The 19522-nt window shown below is 43.0% G+C and overlaps 1 protein-coding gene across 1 annotated transcript in view; it reads left to right on the top strand.

Annotated features, from left to right (window-relative positions):
- The window catches only part of LOC126474183 (uncharacterized), a 57155-nt gene that overhangs the window by 18408 nt on the left and 19225 nt on the right, over nucleotides 1-19522 (top strand). The window contains exon 3 of the mRNA XM_050101645.1: nucleotides 13686-13788. Within this exon, the coding sequence (XP_049957602.1) occupies nucleotides 13686-13788 (103 nt within the window). The remainder of the gene's footprint in view (nucleotides 1-13685; nucleotides 13789-19522) is intronic.

The raw sequence follows: 19522 nt of genomic DNA, 5'->3' as shown, positions 1-19522 counted from the left end.
ATGGAGACTTTTCTGTTTCCATTTCTAGTCCTTTGTACCTTGGTGTCCACCATTTCTGCAAATGTACTGTATACTGATCACACACCCCAGTCTGCATGCGGAAATCCGGAAAGAGATCGGATCTGTTTGTTGCCAACAAATCATTCATGGGTTGGTTACTGAACCATTTGTTGTAGGTAATTTTCAGAGACAATTTTTGTAATTGTGTCGCAGGGAGCTTTCCTTCGTCTGCCATTTATCGAGTTAAGATGTTCTGAATCAACAGTGGGGTGCTTAAATCTTCAGAAACTATTATTGAATGTTTTTGTACCATACGTCAATCAGTTTGATGTTAGAAAAATATTTTATGTTCTAAATTACGTATTTTCTTCGGAAATAGCCATTGGATTTTGGACTGTGGAACATTGCAGTATGTTAGTATCAGCGTAGCTGAAGGCAATTTTAGGCAAATTCTCTAGGAATTAATTTGATTTTTGAAGACAATATAATTGTCAGCTACTTTCCTGACATGACATAGAATAACTATGCTTACTGGTAGCATGTGGTGCCTTAAACAGAAAAGTAACGTGTATCTCCTTCTAGGGTTCGAGACTGTTGAGCTCCTTTTAGTGTTCAACTGTGTTTAAAATTCTTAACTAGCAAAACAGGCTGCTAACTGTTCTTATAAGAAGTGGTAAATCTTTTACTTCTGTGATATTAACTAAAATAATGAAGCTACGAATAAGCGAGCAAATAACTAAAAGCTATACTTTTGATTTTTAACTTTATTGGTACTATCACAAACAGTTTTCAATTTTTTAGAAATGCTGAAAGATACCTGGTATCTTGCTCACGTGAAAATGTATCGGAACGCACTGAGGTCTTGGTAATTTCCAAGAATGATTGCCTATCGAACACGTGGACTCCTAACGATATAATCGAACGTGCGACTCGATGTCGACCACACGACCCTGGTGGCGCGAGTTATGGATATTGACTAGAGCAACGACAAAAGACGAACGTTTATTAAGTTATAGTTAATAACAAATGAATGTACGAGTACTAACTTTACTTACTTTATTCGTCAGCCACGTCTTATTCGTGCACTATTGCTCGTGTTGTGTAAGCTGCCAGCAGCAATTCTTTTTCCCATAACCTGGGTACACTCTTGCTATGTCAGTCAAGGATAGCAGGAAAAGAACAAGCAAAATGCAAACAAAAAAAGCAACTGCTCGATGTTCTCTATTTTATGAATCAAAACCAATGTACGTCCAAATTTCTGTTTACCTGAACTACTATAAACAGCACTGACTTCCAACTATTCATCCGGAAACCACAACGTCGTAAGACTGTCCTTTCAAATGTTCGTATCGTTCGTTTCATGTAAGTAAACACTTAAATGACAACTGTACTGCCACACCGTCAATGATTTTTATTAAAAACGTTGATCCGATGATCTAAACTCCATTTTCGTCGATCCACTAGCTTAATGAAACATTGACCGCAACAGTCCTCCGAGAAACACTGCATTCACGTGAAACGAAATCCGCTTTCCGCACGTGACGCCGAATAGAAGGGAAATTGAATGCGGTTTTTCCAATCTCTTACTCAGCCGGATAACATTGAAAAGGAGCTAGGAAATTGGCTTTTCAGCCCAGGAAGCACGCTGAAAGCCGCGTATCTAATAACACTGTTGCCCGGAAACGCACGACATTCTCAAAAGAATACCCTTGTCTTTGGAAGTACAGTAGGCAGCTATAGTGTCACTGCAATTTAAAATATTGCTGACAAACATATCAAAATTGTGTGCGTATTCAGACGCATTTCAAGACGATGTTGAGACAGACAGCAAAGAACTGATGTCACTATTGGAAAGTGATTCACACTGATAACCGAAGCCTGTTTGTCAGAATTTCTGGATTGACTTTTGTGTTTCTTTTACTCAAGGATGTTAATTTGAACAAGTGAAAGATATGTCAGGTATCATGGTATAGTTGTATATGTGTGTGGGCACTTTATCACGGCATATATATATATATATATATATATATATATATATATATATATATATATATATATATATATATATATAAGGTGGCTTTAAACATTGTGGGCTAACATGAGACTTTTAATTAACTTATACCGCGATAACACTCGTACGGACGTCGGCTGCCACTAAAGTACGTACGATACAATATTTTTTTTAAACACAACGCGTGACTCACCGCCTTCTAATAAATAGTTTGCGTGAGCGCTGCTATTTAGAAAAGAAAATATGTTTATTCTTACGCAAACTGTAATTATTAATATGGGTCTCAGGTGATCCTGGTTATTCATGTACCAAACTACATAAAGATTAACTGAGATATTGCGGAACTTATTGAATGAAAATATTTTCAATATTTTTTGTTTATTATTTGCAAGGAAAAACTGGAGAGAATCTCATCTGCCGTTAGGCGGCCAAATTCGAAACATACTGAACTCATTCAGTGCTGTGAATTTTGGTTAATGAAATCTATCACTACTGTCTTTAACTTTGAAATTAATGAAAGATCAAAATTGAGAAGTCTCTCGCTTTTACATGTAATAACATGAATCGTCAGCGTAATGGCCGACTAAATCCTGCTAGGGAAGATGAGCTCCCTGCACTACAAAGTTCTGTAAAAACTTGGTTAATGAGAATTAACGGTTGCGATTATGAGAGGTGACAACAAAGACAATAATATACACTTTCTAATAACAATTTCTATTATATTTTTCAAAAATACAGATAAAACTTAGTTAATTATGAGACAGCACTACAATGGCGGCCTACCGCTAGATGAAACAAAAACAGGAGAGCTTTCAATAAAGCAATAGTCTCTGGTCATGTTAATTTTCATCACACAGATAAAAAGAATGTTCTTTTATTTTAATATCACATCGCTGTTTGTGACCATCACTTGATGAATGTCCAGAAGGCTGGTGCACGTTTGTCACAACAAGTTCCGTAATGTTTTGATGTCCGTGGCACACGATACTCGTCCGGATCGAACCGCGCGGCTGCTGCGGTCGCAGGTTCGAATGCTGCCTCGGGCATGGATGTGTGTGATGTCCTTAGGTTAGTTAGGTTCAAGTAGTTCTAAGTTCTAGGGGACTGATGACCACAGATGTTAAGTCCCATAGTGCTCAGAGCCATTTGAACCATTTGAACTCGTCCGGATCAGGTACATTACATGGTAAATCCAGACCATTGATGTTGTAACCATTGCAAAGTAAAATCGACCTGTGACACTACAAGTTGGTGGAGGGCTCTACCCATAATACTCCAAATGTTATCGACTGGGGAGGGATCCAGCAACCTTGCTGGTCGAGGTAGGGTTTGGCAAGCACGATGCCAAGCAGTAGAAACTATCGCCATGTTGTGGGGAGCAGTCCGCAGCTCATGGTCTTGCGGTAGCGTTCTCGCTTCCCGCGCGCGGGGTCCCGGGTTCGATTCCCGTCGGGTCAGGGATTTTACCTGCCTCGAGGTGGTGTTGTTGTGTCGTCTTCATCATCATTCATTCATCCCCATTACGGTCGGAGGAAGGCAATGGTAAACCACCTCCACTAGGACCTTGCCTAGTACGGCGGTGCGGGTCTCCCGCATCGTCCCCTACGCTCGTCGGAGTATGGGACTTCATCATCATCATCATGTGAGGAGCATTAGCTTGCTGAAATGTAAGCCCAAGATGACCTGCCACGAAGGGCAACAAAATGGGGCGTATAATATCGTCGACGTACCTCTGTTCTGTAAGGGTATGCCACCGTTGTCCGGGGCGTCTCCAGAAACGTCATCGTCCTGGAATCTCATTGACTGGAGTAGAATTACCTTCAGTGATGAGTTCCGCTTCGAACTGACAAGGGGACCCTCCATACTGTAAATCACGGATTTTGATGTGCTTCAAATATGTTATAGAGGCATTTACCCTGAGTACCTGGTTATCCGGTTTTTTAGCGACGGGCCTTGGTTTTTAAGAAAAACGATTTTGAAGTGCTTTGTATATCTGTAACATTACAAATGTTCCTATCAAGTCACCGTGGCACAGCAGTAAAGGTTCACGGCTACCGCGCTGGGGGTACAGTGTTCGAATTCTGTTGGTGTACTTTTTTTCCAAATGGACCGAATTTTCCAATTTTATTTCAAAGTATATCAACAAACTGTGTAAGGTGTGCGAAATCATAAAGATATATTCAGTTATCAATTTTTTCTATCATACAATATTACAAAATCTTATTTTTTGGCGTCCACATCGCTTGATGTGCCAGAACAATATTGTGGGTGATACTTATCGTAGATCTGGTCCCTTCAACCCCCACAAACCAACCAACTTATCATAGGAACAATCGAAGCACAAATTTTCGCAGCACCACGCGCATTTTGTAAAAGCAACCGTCTTGCAGGCGCACGGTTTCTTCATGAGCGATACCGGGAAACACAATTCTTTTGCATTCAAAAGCATTTCTCTTCCATCCGCTAATTTTTATGCGAACCATGCGTACCTAATCATGATTCCAAAATTAGGTGCGCTGAATTGATGTAGGATTAGCGAATGTAATTTTATCGAATCTTCCCTAGAAGCGACCTCTCTGTTGTCTTACATCGAGTCGGGAGCATTCTGAATAATTTTCGTGAAGTTTTTCACCTGTCGGTAAAAATAAACATTGCAGGGCTGGCAATAAGGAGTGCACCGTGGTGGGACCACTTTTAAGGCGCAGGTGCTCGCTTTCCTTTCATCAGTGAATAGATGATCGTATAAAGTTTAATCGGTTTGCCCTCCCCACGAATCGATAATGTAGAAAAAAAATTTTCTGACCCACGTACGGAAGAATTTCAGAACGCAAAAATTCTTTGTACGCCAGTTTCGTGAACTTATCGACTACATTCCTGTGTTTCCCAGTTAATTCGTCTACTCGTCTTTGAACGTTAGGAATAAATTTTCCGAACAGTTCTTGCATACATAAAAAAACCTTATGGGAGCAGGATTCGAACACGGTACCTCTAGCACAGTAGCCGCGAACCTTTACTGCTGCGCTACGCTGACTAGTTCGGAACATTTGTAGTGTTACGGGTATACAAAGCGCGCAATGAACTTCAAAATCGACTTTCTCAAAAACCAAGGCCTGTCGCTAAAAAACCAGATCGCCAGGTACTCATGGTAAACGTCTCTACAACATATTTAAAGCTCATCAAAATCCTTAATTTACAGTATGGACGGTTCCCTTGTGAGCCCCAATGATCAGTGAAGTCGTGTCTGGAGAAACCCCAGCCGGTGGTGAGATACCAACCTGACTGTCGCCGGCCATACGACTCGACAACCAGGAGTGATGGTCTGGGGTACCATTTCATTTCATAGCAGGATCCCTTTGGTTGTTATATGCAGCACCCTTACAGCACAGAAGTACGTCGTCGGTATTCTACGTCCCGTTTTGTCGCCTTTCATGGCGAGCCATCCTGTGCTTACATTTATGCCCATCTGCACAGGACGAGAGTTTCTACTGCTTGTCTTCGTGTTTGCTCACTGCTTCCTGGGGCAGCAAGGTTGCCGGATCTTCCCCAACTGAAAACATTTGGAGCATCATGCGCAGGGCTCTCCAACCAGCTCGGATTTTGACGTTCTAAAGCCCCAATTGGACAGAACTTGGCATGATATCCCCCAGAATGACATCCAACAACTCTGTCAATCAATGCCAAACCGAATAACAGCTTGCCTAAGGGCCACAGGTGGACCAACGCATTATTGACTTACTTTGTGAAGCTATTTATCTTGAATAAATCACCCAACTATTATGAAATTTTAATAATTTGTTTGTCTGTATATGTACCTCACAACTACTGATTTTATGCCATTCGGATGATTCTTTATTGGTGCGTCGTTTTTCTCATGTTAGAGTGTAGGAACAACTTGGTTGCCTTCCGTAGGTGCCCTGAAGCAACATGACAACACCCAGTTCCATATGACACACGCAAGAGTTGCACTATTCGTACACCTGAAGTGTGAGTCTTTTGTGTCAGACACACATATCATTCTTCCATGAGTGATCTCAAAATATTTGCAACGGTTAATGTAGCATTTGGCGGCAATAATTTCCGTTCCGGTGAGGTTGCACTCCATCCTAGATTGCTAAAAATGATAAAAATCAAAGAAGATATGTTTTTATAATATTTTCATTGTTGTTGTTGTGGTCTTCAGTCCAGAGACTGGTCTGATGCAGCTATCCATGCTACTCAATTCTGTGCAAGCTTCTTCATCTCCCAGTACCTACTGCAACCTACATTCTTCTGAATCTGCTTAGTGTATTCATCTCTTGGTCTCCCTCTACGATTTTTACCCTCCAAGCTGCCCTCCAATACTAAAATTGGTGATCCCTTGATGCCTCAGAACATGTCCTACCAACCGATCCCTTCTTCTAGTCAAGTTTTGCCACAAATTTCTCTTCTCCTCAGTTCTGTTCAACACCTCTTCATTAGTTGTGTGAGCTACCCATCTAATCTTCAGAATTCTTCTGTAGCACCACATTTCGAAAGCTTCTATTCGCTTCTTGTCCAAACTATTTATTGTCCATGTTTCACTTCCATACATGGCTACACTCCATACAAATACTTTCAGAAATTCCTTCCTGACACTTAAATCTATACTCGATGTTAACAAATTTCTCTTCATCGGAAACGCTTTCCTTGCGATTGCCAGTCTACATTTTATATCCTCTCTACTTCGACCATCATCAGTTATTTTGTTCCCCAAATAGTAAGACTCATCTACTACTTTAAGTGTCTCATTTCCTAATCTAATTCCCTCCGCATCACCCGACTTAATTCAACTACATTCCATTATTCTCGTTTTGCTTTTGTTGATGTTCATTTTATATCCTCCTTTCAAGACACTGTCCATTCTGCTCAACTACTCTTCCATGTCCTTTGCTGTCTCTCATAGAATTACAATGTCTTTGGCGAACCTCAAAGTTTTTATTTCTTCTCCATGGATTTTAATTCCTACTCCGAATTTTTCTTTTGTTTCCTTTACTGCTTGCTCAATATACAGATTCAATAACATCGCGGAGAGGCTACAACCCTGTCTCACTCCCTTCCCAACCACTGCTTCCCTTTCATGTCCCTCGACTCTTATAACTGCCATCTGGTTTCTGTACAAACTGTAAATAGCCTTTCGCTCCCTGTATTTTACCTTTTCCACCTTCAGAACTTGAAAGACAATTTGGATATTGTGCTACATTCACAGCTGTTGCTAAAAGTGGCGTTCCGCAACTTCTACACAGACATAATATTGTCGTGCAAAATTCTGTCTACTCTTTTCAAAACACTCTGTTGTTGGTCGAACAGTGCCACAGGCAGCGAGAACTTTTGCCAAGAGACTTCCTTCAAACTCGGCTCGTTACTTGTGTAAAAGAATTTTCACATGGCACCACAAGAAGAAATCAAGTGTGGCTAGGTCAAGAAAGCGAACTGATGACGAAACGTTACCTCTTCTTTCTACCCACCTTCCAGGACTATCCGACACAGGCGCTCACGAACAAGATGTGCGAAGTCAGCTGGGGCCCCAAAATTATGGAACCATGAACTGACAGGGAGATCAAGTTGGATATCTTCCAAGAATGTGATAGTATGTCTTCCATTGAACACTGGTGCAGTAAAGCGAATTGTAGGCAGATACAGGCCTGTTAACTAGCCATTATTGCAAAACTACGTTGCTGGATCTTTAAAACTTATTTTTAATGGTTTCTTTGGCTAATATGTTTCAGAAAATAGTTCATCTTTTATCATTACCTTTCTTTATCATCTTCAACTATCAGACGGTATACGATTTTCTTACCAAAGATCATCGCTGTAATTACTTCGCAGAGTGAATGTGCTTAGATCAGATAAATGATTTAAGAACTTAATGATAGTCTCTTTGACTCCAACATTATATAGTTGTGTTTGTGATGTAAATGGTATCTATGTCTCACAGTTATATACCATGTTAGCAAATATATTATAAAATATTCAACGAAGTGCCACATTTGAAAAAAAAACGTTACTTTAATCTGCGATAGATTTCCTGTATATTATTAATTAAAGTGATTAAGAAATGACATTACAAGAAAGTCAAAATATAGCAGTAGCATTTTTCTTCAAAAACCTCGTTATTCCTGTAAACTTCACTATTAATGGAAAAACTCTTGAAAACTGTCATTCTCATTATTCTGCAGTAATACTCTAGTGACGTTTTCTCCAATACATTTAATGTAACTTCTCTCAAATCACTACGACAATACATTTCTTCAGTAAATCGGTACACGTAACACAGTGCACTAATCATGAAATATATGCAGCTCAATTGTCATAAGACAGTGAACGTAATAGTAGAATCTTGGTAAATACTTTCTCTGTTTCATATTAAGTAACGAACTTTATGCAGGTTAACATTAGCGATATTGCTTCTTAATTCCATTTTATTCGCATCAACGTCCCAATCAGAGTAAGCCTTTATCCACCGAAAATTTTCTAACCTCCAGGTAGTACAGTCTGTCTTCTCTGTATTGCTACAGTATTCAATTTTAATAGCGTAATAAGCTCACCCATTACGTCAGGTATGAGGGGCAGTCAAATGAAAACAGAATATCCGACACATCGGGGCCATGGAATGGTTCCATTCAAAAGTAATCACCACACGCGTCAAGACATTTGCCCCACTGGGAGGCGGGACGATCCGTTCCTGTTTCGTAGAAAGCTGTCGGCCACTGATGGATCCACAGGCACACACACTCTTGCACTTCCTCGCCCGACTGAAACCGACGTCAACACATGTCTTTCTTCAGGTCGACAGAGATGTGAAAATCACACGATGAAAGATCCAGGCTGTATTGAGGATGTTGCGGTGTTTCCCAACAAGTGAAGCGTAGCCTTCGTACGATTGACGTTGTTGGGGCGGGCATTATCGTGCTAGAGATGATTCCGTCCGATAGCATTCCTGGTCGTTTTGACTTCACGGCGCGTCGCAGTTTCTGCAAAGTGCTTCGTAGCCCTACGCATTGATTGTGCTTCTACGCTCGAGGAACTCGACGAGCAGAAGAAGCATCCTGTTGCACGATAACGCCCTCTCCCACAATGGCAATCGGACGAAGGCTACGCTTCAATGATTTTGTTGGGAAACACTGGAAAAACTTCCGTACAGCCCAGATATTTCACCGTGTAATTTTAACGTCTTTGGCGACCTGAATAACGACTTGCATGGACGTCGGTTTCAGCCGGACGAAGAAATGCCGGGGAGGGTGTGGTTGTGGAATTGTCAGTGGCCGACTGCGTTCTGCTAAACAGGAATTGATCGTCTCCTCTCCCAGTCGTATAAATCTCTTAACGTGTATGGTGATTACTTTTGAATGAAACCATTCCATGGTCCCGTTGTGGCTGGCGTTTGTTTTTCACTTGACTGGCCTTTATAAGAGGGTTGGAACTTTAATAGTGGCAACTATTTATTTACAGCTCGCACAAAGTAGATACGTGTTTCAAAGTTTTACTGACCTTCGAAGTAGTCACCAGCTTGGTGTATAACCCGTTGCCAGCGATGTGGAAGTCGTAGGATACTCTTAGCAGTGCCAGTTGTGTTGACAGTTCGAGCGGCGCGGTCTATTGCCCGACGGATTTGTGGCAGTTCTGAAGCAAACGTCGTGAAGTGTTTCCTTCAGTTTAGAAATGGAGTTGAACTCATGGGGGCTTAAATCAGGGGAGTGCTGTAGGTGGTACAGCACTTAGCAGCCCCATCAGTGAAACAAATCAGTTTAAAAAAAATGGCTCAAATGGCTCTGAGCACTATGGGACTTAACTTCTGAGGTCATCAGTCCCCTAGAACTTAGAACTACTTAAACCTAACTATCCTAAGGACATCACACACATCCATGCCCGAGGCAGGATTCGAACCTGAGACCGTAGAGGTCACGCGGTTCCAGACTGTACCGCCTAGAACCGCTCGGCCACCCGGCCGGCAAACAAATCAGTAACAGTTTTTACTGTACATACTTGAGCATTGTCCTGCAAAATGATGGTTAGGTCCTGCAGAAAGTGTCATCACTTCTGTTTCCATGCACTTCCCTTTTGGAACACAACCTAAAGCCGTAATGGCATCGTCAAAACATATAAATACACTCAGCAAAGCACCGTCACGTAGAACTAAAATATGATGTAAAATAGGCCATCACTTCTGTGTCTATGCTGTTCATTTTTGGAACACTACCCACGAGCAGCTTAGAGACAGAAGTGATGACAATTTCTGCAGGACCTGACCATCATTTTGCAGGACAATGCTCAAGCACGTACAGTGCAAGTTGTAACTGATTTGTTTGACAGATGGGGCTGCTAAGTGCTGTACGACCTACTGCACTCTTCTGACTTACGCCCTCGTGAGTTCAACTCGATTTCTAAACTGAAGGAAACACTTCATGGCATTCACTTCAGAACTGCTACAAATTCGTCGAGCAATAGACCGCGCCGCTCAAACTGTCAACACAACTGGCACTGCTAAGAGTATCCTACGACTTCTACATCGCTGACACCGGATTGTACACAATGCTGGCGACTACTTTGACGGTTAGTAAAACTTTGAAACACTTATCTATTTTGTACGAGCTGTAAATAAATAGTTACCACTATTAAAATTCCAACCCTCGTACATTAACAAAAATCTTGTATTAGGTCAGTAACAATTTTCACTGGCCTGCACTATGGTTAATTTAGGTAGTTAACCGTTTCACTGCGGACCATAGATTTCTGTACTATAAAATGTTTGCATTTTATATACCATTTTGAAAATTCTAAAAAAAAGGAAGGTGGGACGGCATTCCCCGCTTCGAGCGATCTATACTCGGCGTTTCAAAGTCTTTGTGACAAAGGTCTAGGGTGACAGATCACGTCATAGGGAACAACTTCTGTCAGAGACTAAGTGTTCGCTGTCGCTTCGCAGTGACGTTAACGATCCTTTTAGTATTCGTCGGCCCCGGGACGACGACGGCTGATGGCACTAGCAGGGACTACCAACCAAGTTTGCTGCATACTCCCTGCCCCAGTAAACTGCTAGAGTGATTTCCAACAACAGAACCGTAAGAATGAGTGTCTTTAAGAGGAGAAAGATATTTTATAAGCGAATCAATAATTTGAGTTTAGAGACGCCTACAGTCTTTCACGCGGAGGGGGTGACTGGATGATAGGCAACACACACTGCATGCGAACGCTGCAGAGTACCTGCACCTTCCGCTTCTCAGGGGCACAGTTGCGAAGGTTGTTCGGAAAGTAAGGTCCGATCGGTCGCGAAACGGAAACGACAATGAAAATCAAGTTTTATTTGCAACCGTCTGTTACACCTTCCAGATACTTCTCTAGATAGTAACCGCTCCGACTGAGACATTTGTCGGGGCACTGTGCCAGCTCTCCAATACCATCCTCATAGAAGCTGCTTCCCGCCACTTCTCTATGCTGACCTTGTAACTTGTCTGTGCAAGAGTGTTGTCTTCGTAGCCAGCGAGTCATCTGAGCAGAGATGACAATCAGAGGAAGACAAGTCCGGGCTATACAGTGGTGATCAAACACTTCCCATCGAAAACGCTGCAGCAGTATCCGCACTGCCCCTGCGCAGTGCGGCCAGGAATTGTCAAAAGGAGGAACTGATTGTCAGTTACGCTACGCAGGCTGCATGAAATCAGGCGAAACCTCTCACAGCGCTTCATACTTCATACTGTTGTTCTAGCCATATTTACGTCCTCTCTGTGCTCTCAGAACTGAAAAGAGCGACGTGATGCGATCGACGGGCATACTAGAGACACGTCCAATACGTCTGTACACAGCTTCATCGGATTTTCACCGTGGTTTCCATTTCGCGATCGATCGGACCTTACTTTCCGAATAAGTCTAGTAATTTTTGTAAACGATGTCTACACTGCAGTGCCGCTGGGCAGCTGGGAAGTCTCTAACAAAAGTTGTACGCCATGACGTGATCTGCCTCCATAGACGCTTGTCGCAAAGATTTTGAAACATTCTGTACATCTTCATCTTTCATTACATACAGACAGCATGTTACTAATTACAAAGATTTCAAGTGACCGTTACACTGTGTTCTATTATAAAGGATTTCTGATGTCCGTTCTACTCTTGATTTCTCTATTTAATACAATTCTAGTGAAAAAACCCTGTTCATGTTCATGTTAGCTCTAGTTCATGTAGTGTCTATTATATGGTTTTCCTTTACCATATTAGAAAGTGCTTGCTATGAGTATAGCGGTTTAACACCACATATCAGGTATGTCTATCTGTCCTTTGTATTCACTGAGGAGTTCCACTTTTTATATATGTCGTGTCTTTTCTTTTGGACATGTCCGAAAGAATAGACACCAATTTCGTCCTACAGCCGCTATGAGTCGAGACGCAAAGGAATTAAAGACATTAGCTGCCAGTGGACAATTATTTAGATCAATGAGGTAAGTTGAAAATCTGTGCCCGACTGAGATTCGAACCCGGGTCTGATGCTTAGAAGGCAGATGTGCTGACCACGTTTTTTTTTTATTTTTGTTCTCATTTTGTTCAATGTTGTTCGTTGCATTTGTTCGGTGCGGATGTCCCACGACACCCATTCAAGTTCAGTGTTGAGCTGTTGACTCAGTTTTTTATTACAGAGGGCAGCCAACCCTCTGACCGAACACGCTGAGCTACCGTGCCGGAAAAAAAATGGTTCAAATGACTCTAAGCACTATGGGACTTAACATCTGAGGTCATCAGTCCCCTAGACTTAGAACTACTTAAACCTAACTAACCTAAGGACATAACACACATCGATGTCCGAGGCAGGATTCGAACCTGCGACCGTAGCAGCCACTTGGTTCCGGACTGAAGCGCCTAGAACTGCTCGACCACAGCGGCCGGCGCCACTACACCTTCCAGACACAGGTCTCACCACACCCACACAACTACTGTAGCACGCCTCCCATCAGACTCAAACCTTCAACTTTTACCACACATTACTGATGTAATGCCCCTGCCCATTAGCTTCATTACTCGCGTCATTTCGCCGATTTCCTTAAGAATTCGAGCTTGGTGTGCATCTGCACTGAAGGGATCATTTGCTGTCATCACCTAAATTATTTAAGTGTCTAAAGAACAGTCGTCACATGTATAATCAAGGAACTGATGGCCAGTGATCCCTTAAATGCAGATGACAACAAGCTCGAACTCATGGGAATCGGTGAGATGCCACGTGTAATGAGGCTAATGAGTATGGGCACTACAGCGGTACATGAGATGAGAATTTGGGTCTGACTGGAGGACCGCTAGGACAGTCCTTGTGGCTGTGGCGACCACTGTGTCCAGATAACATACTGATCAGCGCATCTGCCTAGTCAGCAGCAGATCCAGGTTCGAATCCCTGCCTGGAACAAATTTTCAACTTTTTCCCGATTGCTACAAATCAATTCCCGCTGGCAGCTAATGTCTTTAAATCCCTCCTGTCTAGATTTTTTATTGTTTTAAGCTGTATCATCACAACTGGTACAGATCGCAACTACCGAATCGAGAACAGAACAAAGGACTGCGGAGTGATGTAGCACAAGCTGCGGAAGGCTATTAGGTGCAGTCGTGTGAACGAAGAACGCAGAGAGAACGCGTCCCCTTGCATCTCTGTTGAGGCGGCAAATGTGGTGTGTGTGTGCAGGTGGGCAGCCAAGTCACGCGTGCGGATGGGAAACGGCGGCTGGCGGGCGCTGCCTGGAGGCGCCGCGGAGCTGCACTGCCTGTTCCCAGTGCCGCTGCTCTCGGTGAGTGCTTCCCTGATTGGTTACTTAATTGCTTATGTATTCAGCTGCAGGTAACTTTTACAGGGATCAGTTTAATATCGCGAAAAAACTTAATTAAAAGCGTGTAATGTGCCGGCTGCGATTTTATGTTTGGTAGCGTGGAGTGACCTGATGATAAACTAGTGACCTTAATCCGTATTGTTGGTTGGAAATACGCAAAAGTGTGACAGTAACACACTTAATCACTAGTTCCTATTGCTCTTCTAACACATCCGCTGATGATGGTGTCGTATACCGTAAGTGCATTGGCCACACTGTGGTTGATTAAAGTATACTCATGCTCATAAATTAAGGATAATTGCAGAATGTTGTGCCACACAATGTGGCACTACACAAAACTGGCGCTAATAGCATATGCACATAGGGAACACACACGACACAGATCTGTAAGTCCACGGTATTGGTGATAAGATGAGAAAACCGATCCGAACCACATGTGCTACAAAACGCACTGTTTCCTGCGCATGTACCCCAACATCAATATGGGATATGATCACCATGCACACGTACACAGGCCGCTCAACGGGTTGGTATACTCTGGATCAGGTGGTCCAGCAGCTGCTTGGGTATAGCCTCCCATTCTTGCACCATTGCCTGTCGGAGCTCCTGAAGTATCCTTGGGGTTTGAAGACGTTCAGTGATATGTCGACCGAGAGCATCCCAGACGTGCTCGATGGGGTTTAGATCTGGAGAAGAGGCAGGCCACTCCATTCGCCTAATATCTTCTGTTTTAAGTTACTCCTCCACGATCGCAGCTGGGTGGGGCCGTGCGTATTCATCTATCAGGAGAAAAAAGGGACCCACTGCACCCCTGAAAAAGGGGACATGCTGGTGCAAAATGACGTCCCGATACACCTGACCTGTTACAGTTCCTCTGTCAAAGACATAATCCCACCCCACACCATCAAACCACGACCTCCATACAGGTCCCTTTCAAGGATATTAAGGGGTTGGTACCTGGTAACTACTTCACGCCAGATGAAAACCCGGCGAGAATCACTGTTCAGACTATACCTGGACTCGCCCGTGAACAAACCCTGGGACCACTGTTCCAATGACCATGTACTGTGTTCTTGACACCAGGCTTTACAGGCTTTTCTGTGACCAGGGGTCAGTGGAATGCACCTTGCAGGTCTCCGGGCGAATAAACCATGTCTGTTCAGTTGTCTGTGGACTGTGTGTCTGGAGACAACTGTTCCAGTGGCTGCGGTAAGGTTCCGAGAAAGGCTACCTGCAGTACTCCGTGGCCGTCTGCCGTCTGCGGACACTGATGGTGAGATATCGGTCTTCTTGCGGTGTTGCACACCGTGGACGTCCCGTACTGTAGCACCTGGACAAGTTTCCGTCTGCTGAAATCGTTGCCATGATTTTGAGATCACACTTTGAGGCTGTTGTGTACATAGTTCCGCGTAGTCAACGCGTACACAACTTTCCCACTAGAGCGCGCGCCGCTAACCAGAGCAGCGCAGGCGCAGCGCTCGTCCGTCTCCGCTCTACGAGATGGCACTGTCATTGAGACAGCCCAAATTCTGCTCCCGCCGATCTGCGTATTAACATGTAACGCAGCCAATGAGATTGCTGCTAACGTAGAACCTTTTCTCCTCGCGGATCTCACTCGCGCAGTGATACCTGAACGCTCGAGTGTACAGACCTCCGATTAGTCAGTCTGCATTACTCTGCGTTAGCCTGCATTAGTCTGCAGTCAAGTTTCAGTCTGCGCCTAATAAGATTGTCATATTCCTGTACATAGCCATGAAGAGAAATGTATAGACACTTTGTCGAGTATCAGAGATATGTGAGAATAAGATTAACGTACCAAGACCAAAGGAACTTCAGATTGTCAATTGTAAATAGCATCCAGAATCAAGTTAAGTCAGGTTTATGACTGTTATTATTTTAATAAATGTGTGTGAAAATTAATCAAGTTCTGTTTAGAGTTGGTCACCGTTAATCTGCTACTCTAAGCGTGCAAGTGGCATTTCTATCGTCTGACCTAACGGCAGAACATAAACACGCCACGATAAGACCACGAGACATATTGCTGACACTCGCCTACTTCGTTAGAGCGACAAGTCAAATAATCTGATGGTGTGTGTACCGGAGGTCTTACAGTACGCACACCACAGAGGCACACGGAGGGCCCGTGCTACGACCTGCTGTGTTTGACCAGCCTCGAATCGCCCTAGTATTCTACCCCTCATAACGTCATCAATATGTGTTTTTGAACCATTTTCAACACACATTTACCGTTAGCACGTCTGAAAACTTCTGCACACTTACTCGCTGCACCTTACATTGACATTCACCAACACACCTCTGCATATGTGGACTGCTGCCAGTGCCACCGTGCGACGACCGCAGGTCAAATGCACCGCATAGACATACCCCAAGGTGATGTAAACCCGCAAACCGCCCACCAGAGCGTTGTTTCACCATGTACCAGCATTATCCTTAATTTATGAGCATGAGTGTAAATTGAATTTCTGCCCTTAAAACAATCAAAACAATTTCTTTGACCTAATGCGACGGACAGAAACATCACAGTATCGCCTTATGGAGACAAATGCACCGTTTAGCCGTACTTCATGTATTTTCTAATCTATTGTCTGATCCATATGAAAATGATATGGGAGGCTTGAGGTAAAACATGGAATTCAAACCTTTGGATGTATTAACCGGTTACTTTTACATGATGGAAATTTGAATTGCGTATCAGTCAATGTTCTTAAATGGTACTGTTCCTCACGAAATGAAGACCTGACAGTAACGTATCAGGCAAAGTGGTCGGCATGCGGGGTACCTCTATGGGAACAAGAGAAAGGATTTTACAAGCTTTTGCGTGATCCAACATGGTGCAACAGAAAAGTGTTGCTAAGGGCAAAGAACAAGAGAGATAGTTACTTTTACTCATTCACAGAGATTCGCGTTGTTGATAAACTTACAATTTCGTTAACCGACTTGCAGAGCGAGAGAAAAACTGGCGTTAATCACTATTATTGAAACGAGAGAACGAACAAATTGGTCAGCCTAAAACAGGGCGGTGTAAGGAATTTAGCTTAAGACACATGTGGCAAAGATTTCAGCAATTAGGAAAGAATTTGGTACACAGAATTGTGACTACTAACATGCTGTAATTGCGACCTAAGTAACAGTACGCCAGCAAACAGTTGCACTGCGTCTCACCGTTATTGCCTCGTGGTACAGCACCTCCAACGCGTCGAAACCGCAGCTCCTTCCGTCTCCACTGCCGACCGTTCGTTCCTCAACACCCCAGGACACACTTTTTTGACGCACATTCCGGCCAGTCAACGGCCTAGGTTCCGGGTGCAATACAACGGTCCAATCTGATCGCTTTAAAATCACGATCTGCAGATCGCTTGTTCGCCCGTTTTAACTTACAGATTTTCTAGCAAGATGTCGAAGCTTCTACCACAAACTTCCAGCAACCAAAGAAAACACTCGCTCATGAATTCGACGGAAAATATCATTCCACCTACGCGCTCCAAGTCACGTACTGCAAGACAGAGCGGGATAGGGTCATCTGCCACCAATTCTCTCCTTGTTCTCCAATCCTCCCCTCTGCTGTCGTCCTGAGCATTCCAACAATTCAGCCCTCATGTTCTAAGCTCGGGGACAGCAGAAAATTCACCTTATCCCATAGCCAAACTAACAGAATGGATTTAAAGCAAGCCAGAGAGTGTCCATGAAACAGAGGCTATTGATTCCAGAGGGAAAGTTAGGATAAAATAGAACACATACCCTACAGATCACTTCGTATAGACAGTGGTTCGCGTAGAATATGATGAAGATGGCAAATAAAAATGTTAAAATGCCGTAACTAATTGATAGAATATACTCTAACAAAAGATGTCCTCAAATAAACGTACATCTTTCAAGTTAACGTTTTGAAACACGCAGGCGTGATATCACTAAGCAAAAGATACGAAACTTTTTGAATTCCTAAGGATATCACTCTGAGAGCGTGATCTGTGTTCTTATGCTTTGACAAATTTCATCGATAATGATCTACACATTGACCGTGGCCAAACAGTTTACTGCTCACAATTTTTTTAATGATTCATTGCTTCACCAAACATTGCAAAAGTGTGAACACTTAATACCCTTCCGAATCACCAGTTGTCAATAAACAACGTAAAAATAACAATAAATTGAACATATGAGGTGTCATCAAGAAGTAACGGGAATTCTTGTTTTTCTTAAAGAATATTTATTTATTCATCAACTTCAGCTTTGTCCCTTTCAGAACAATCCTCCTTAGATTTAATGCACTTGTACCAGCGTCTTTTCCAATCGTGGAAGCCCTTCTGGAACTCCCTCTTGTTTTGGTCTTCAGCTCCTTCAGCGGTTCTGTTTTTATCCCATCAATGGTGGCAAAACGACGTCCTTTCATGATTCTTTTCAACCTCGGGAATTAAAAGAAGTTTCAGGGGATCATGTACGACGAAGACGGTGGCTGAGGTAACGTAACGGTATTGTTTTTGCCAAAAAATCACGAATAAAAATTGAAATGTGGGCGAGAACATTATTAGGATGCAATTTCCACGAGTAGTGTTGCAACAATTCTGGACGTTTTCTTCGCATTGCTCCACGCAAACGGCCCATAACTCCCAGGTAGTATTCCTTATTGAGCCTACTCAGGCAGGAACTCATGATGCAAAATCCATTGTAATCGAAGAAAATACTGAGGAGATCCTTCACATGCGATCGAACTTCTCGAATTTTTTCGGTCTTGGCTCTTCAGGGAGTTTCCAGTGGGACGACATCATACCCATCTACCCGTGTTTCGTCGCCTGTTATAACCGTCTTTAGAAGTTCTGGATCGTTATCGACCTCATTAAGCATTTCCCGAGTGATGCCTATGCCACATCGGTTTTGACAGAAAATCAACAGTTTCGGAACAAATTTCGCTGCTACACGTTTCATGTCAAAACATCTGAAAAATTGCTTGGAATAAGCTAAAGGTTATGATGTAATCGTCAGCAACCTCTCTGATGGTGATTCAGTGATTTTCGAGGACCATTTTCTTTACTTCTTCAACATTGGCGTCAGTAATGGATGTGCTGGGGCGCCCAAGACGGTCGTCGTCTTCGAAGTTTTCTCGACCCTCTCTGAAACGTTTACACCACTCGTAAACTCTTGTCTTACTCATAGCAGATTCGCCAGAAGCTACAGTCAACATTTCGAATGCACTGCTGCACTTTATTTAATGCAGATTCTTTGATACATCTTTCTCGAAAGTAAAATTTCTCTGAGCACTCGAAAACAAGTATGAACTTTTCGACTGGCAACAATAAACTAAAAGCAGCTGAAAATGCAAGCATACATCAGGAACATGTGTACCAACAAGATAAAAAATAATTGAAAATCGGATGTTTGAAGCTCGCGAAATTAAAAAAACATTCACGTTACTTTTTTACCACCCCCCCTTCCTCCCGTACATTGACGAGGCAAAACATTTGACTATCTATAAGGGGCGTTCAAAGAAACGAGCCGGAGTCAGGAATGAGCAAACTGGTGACAGGAGGGTAATATCGTGGCGTGTGTAACGAGGTGTGGTTCCGATCAGAGCGTGGAAGCTCACAAGCCGTCGCTCGAGGGCACGCGTGCAAGTCACGTGACTATACAGAGCTAGCAGTCGCATTGCAAACAGTGACATGGAGGTGTCAACAGAAGA

Source organism: Schistocerca serialis, chromosome 4 (assembly GCF_023864345.2).
Source record: "Schistocerca serialis cubense isolate TAMUIC-IGC-003099 chromosome 4, iqSchSeri2.2, whole genome shotgun sequence".
Classification (NCBI taxonomy): domain Eukaryota; kingdom Metazoa; phylum Arthropoda; class Insecta; order Orthoptera; family Acrididae; genus Schistocerca; species Schistocerca serialis.
Note: the sequence above shows the minus strand (reverse complement) of the source record. Positions and strands in the feature narration are given on the sequence as shown.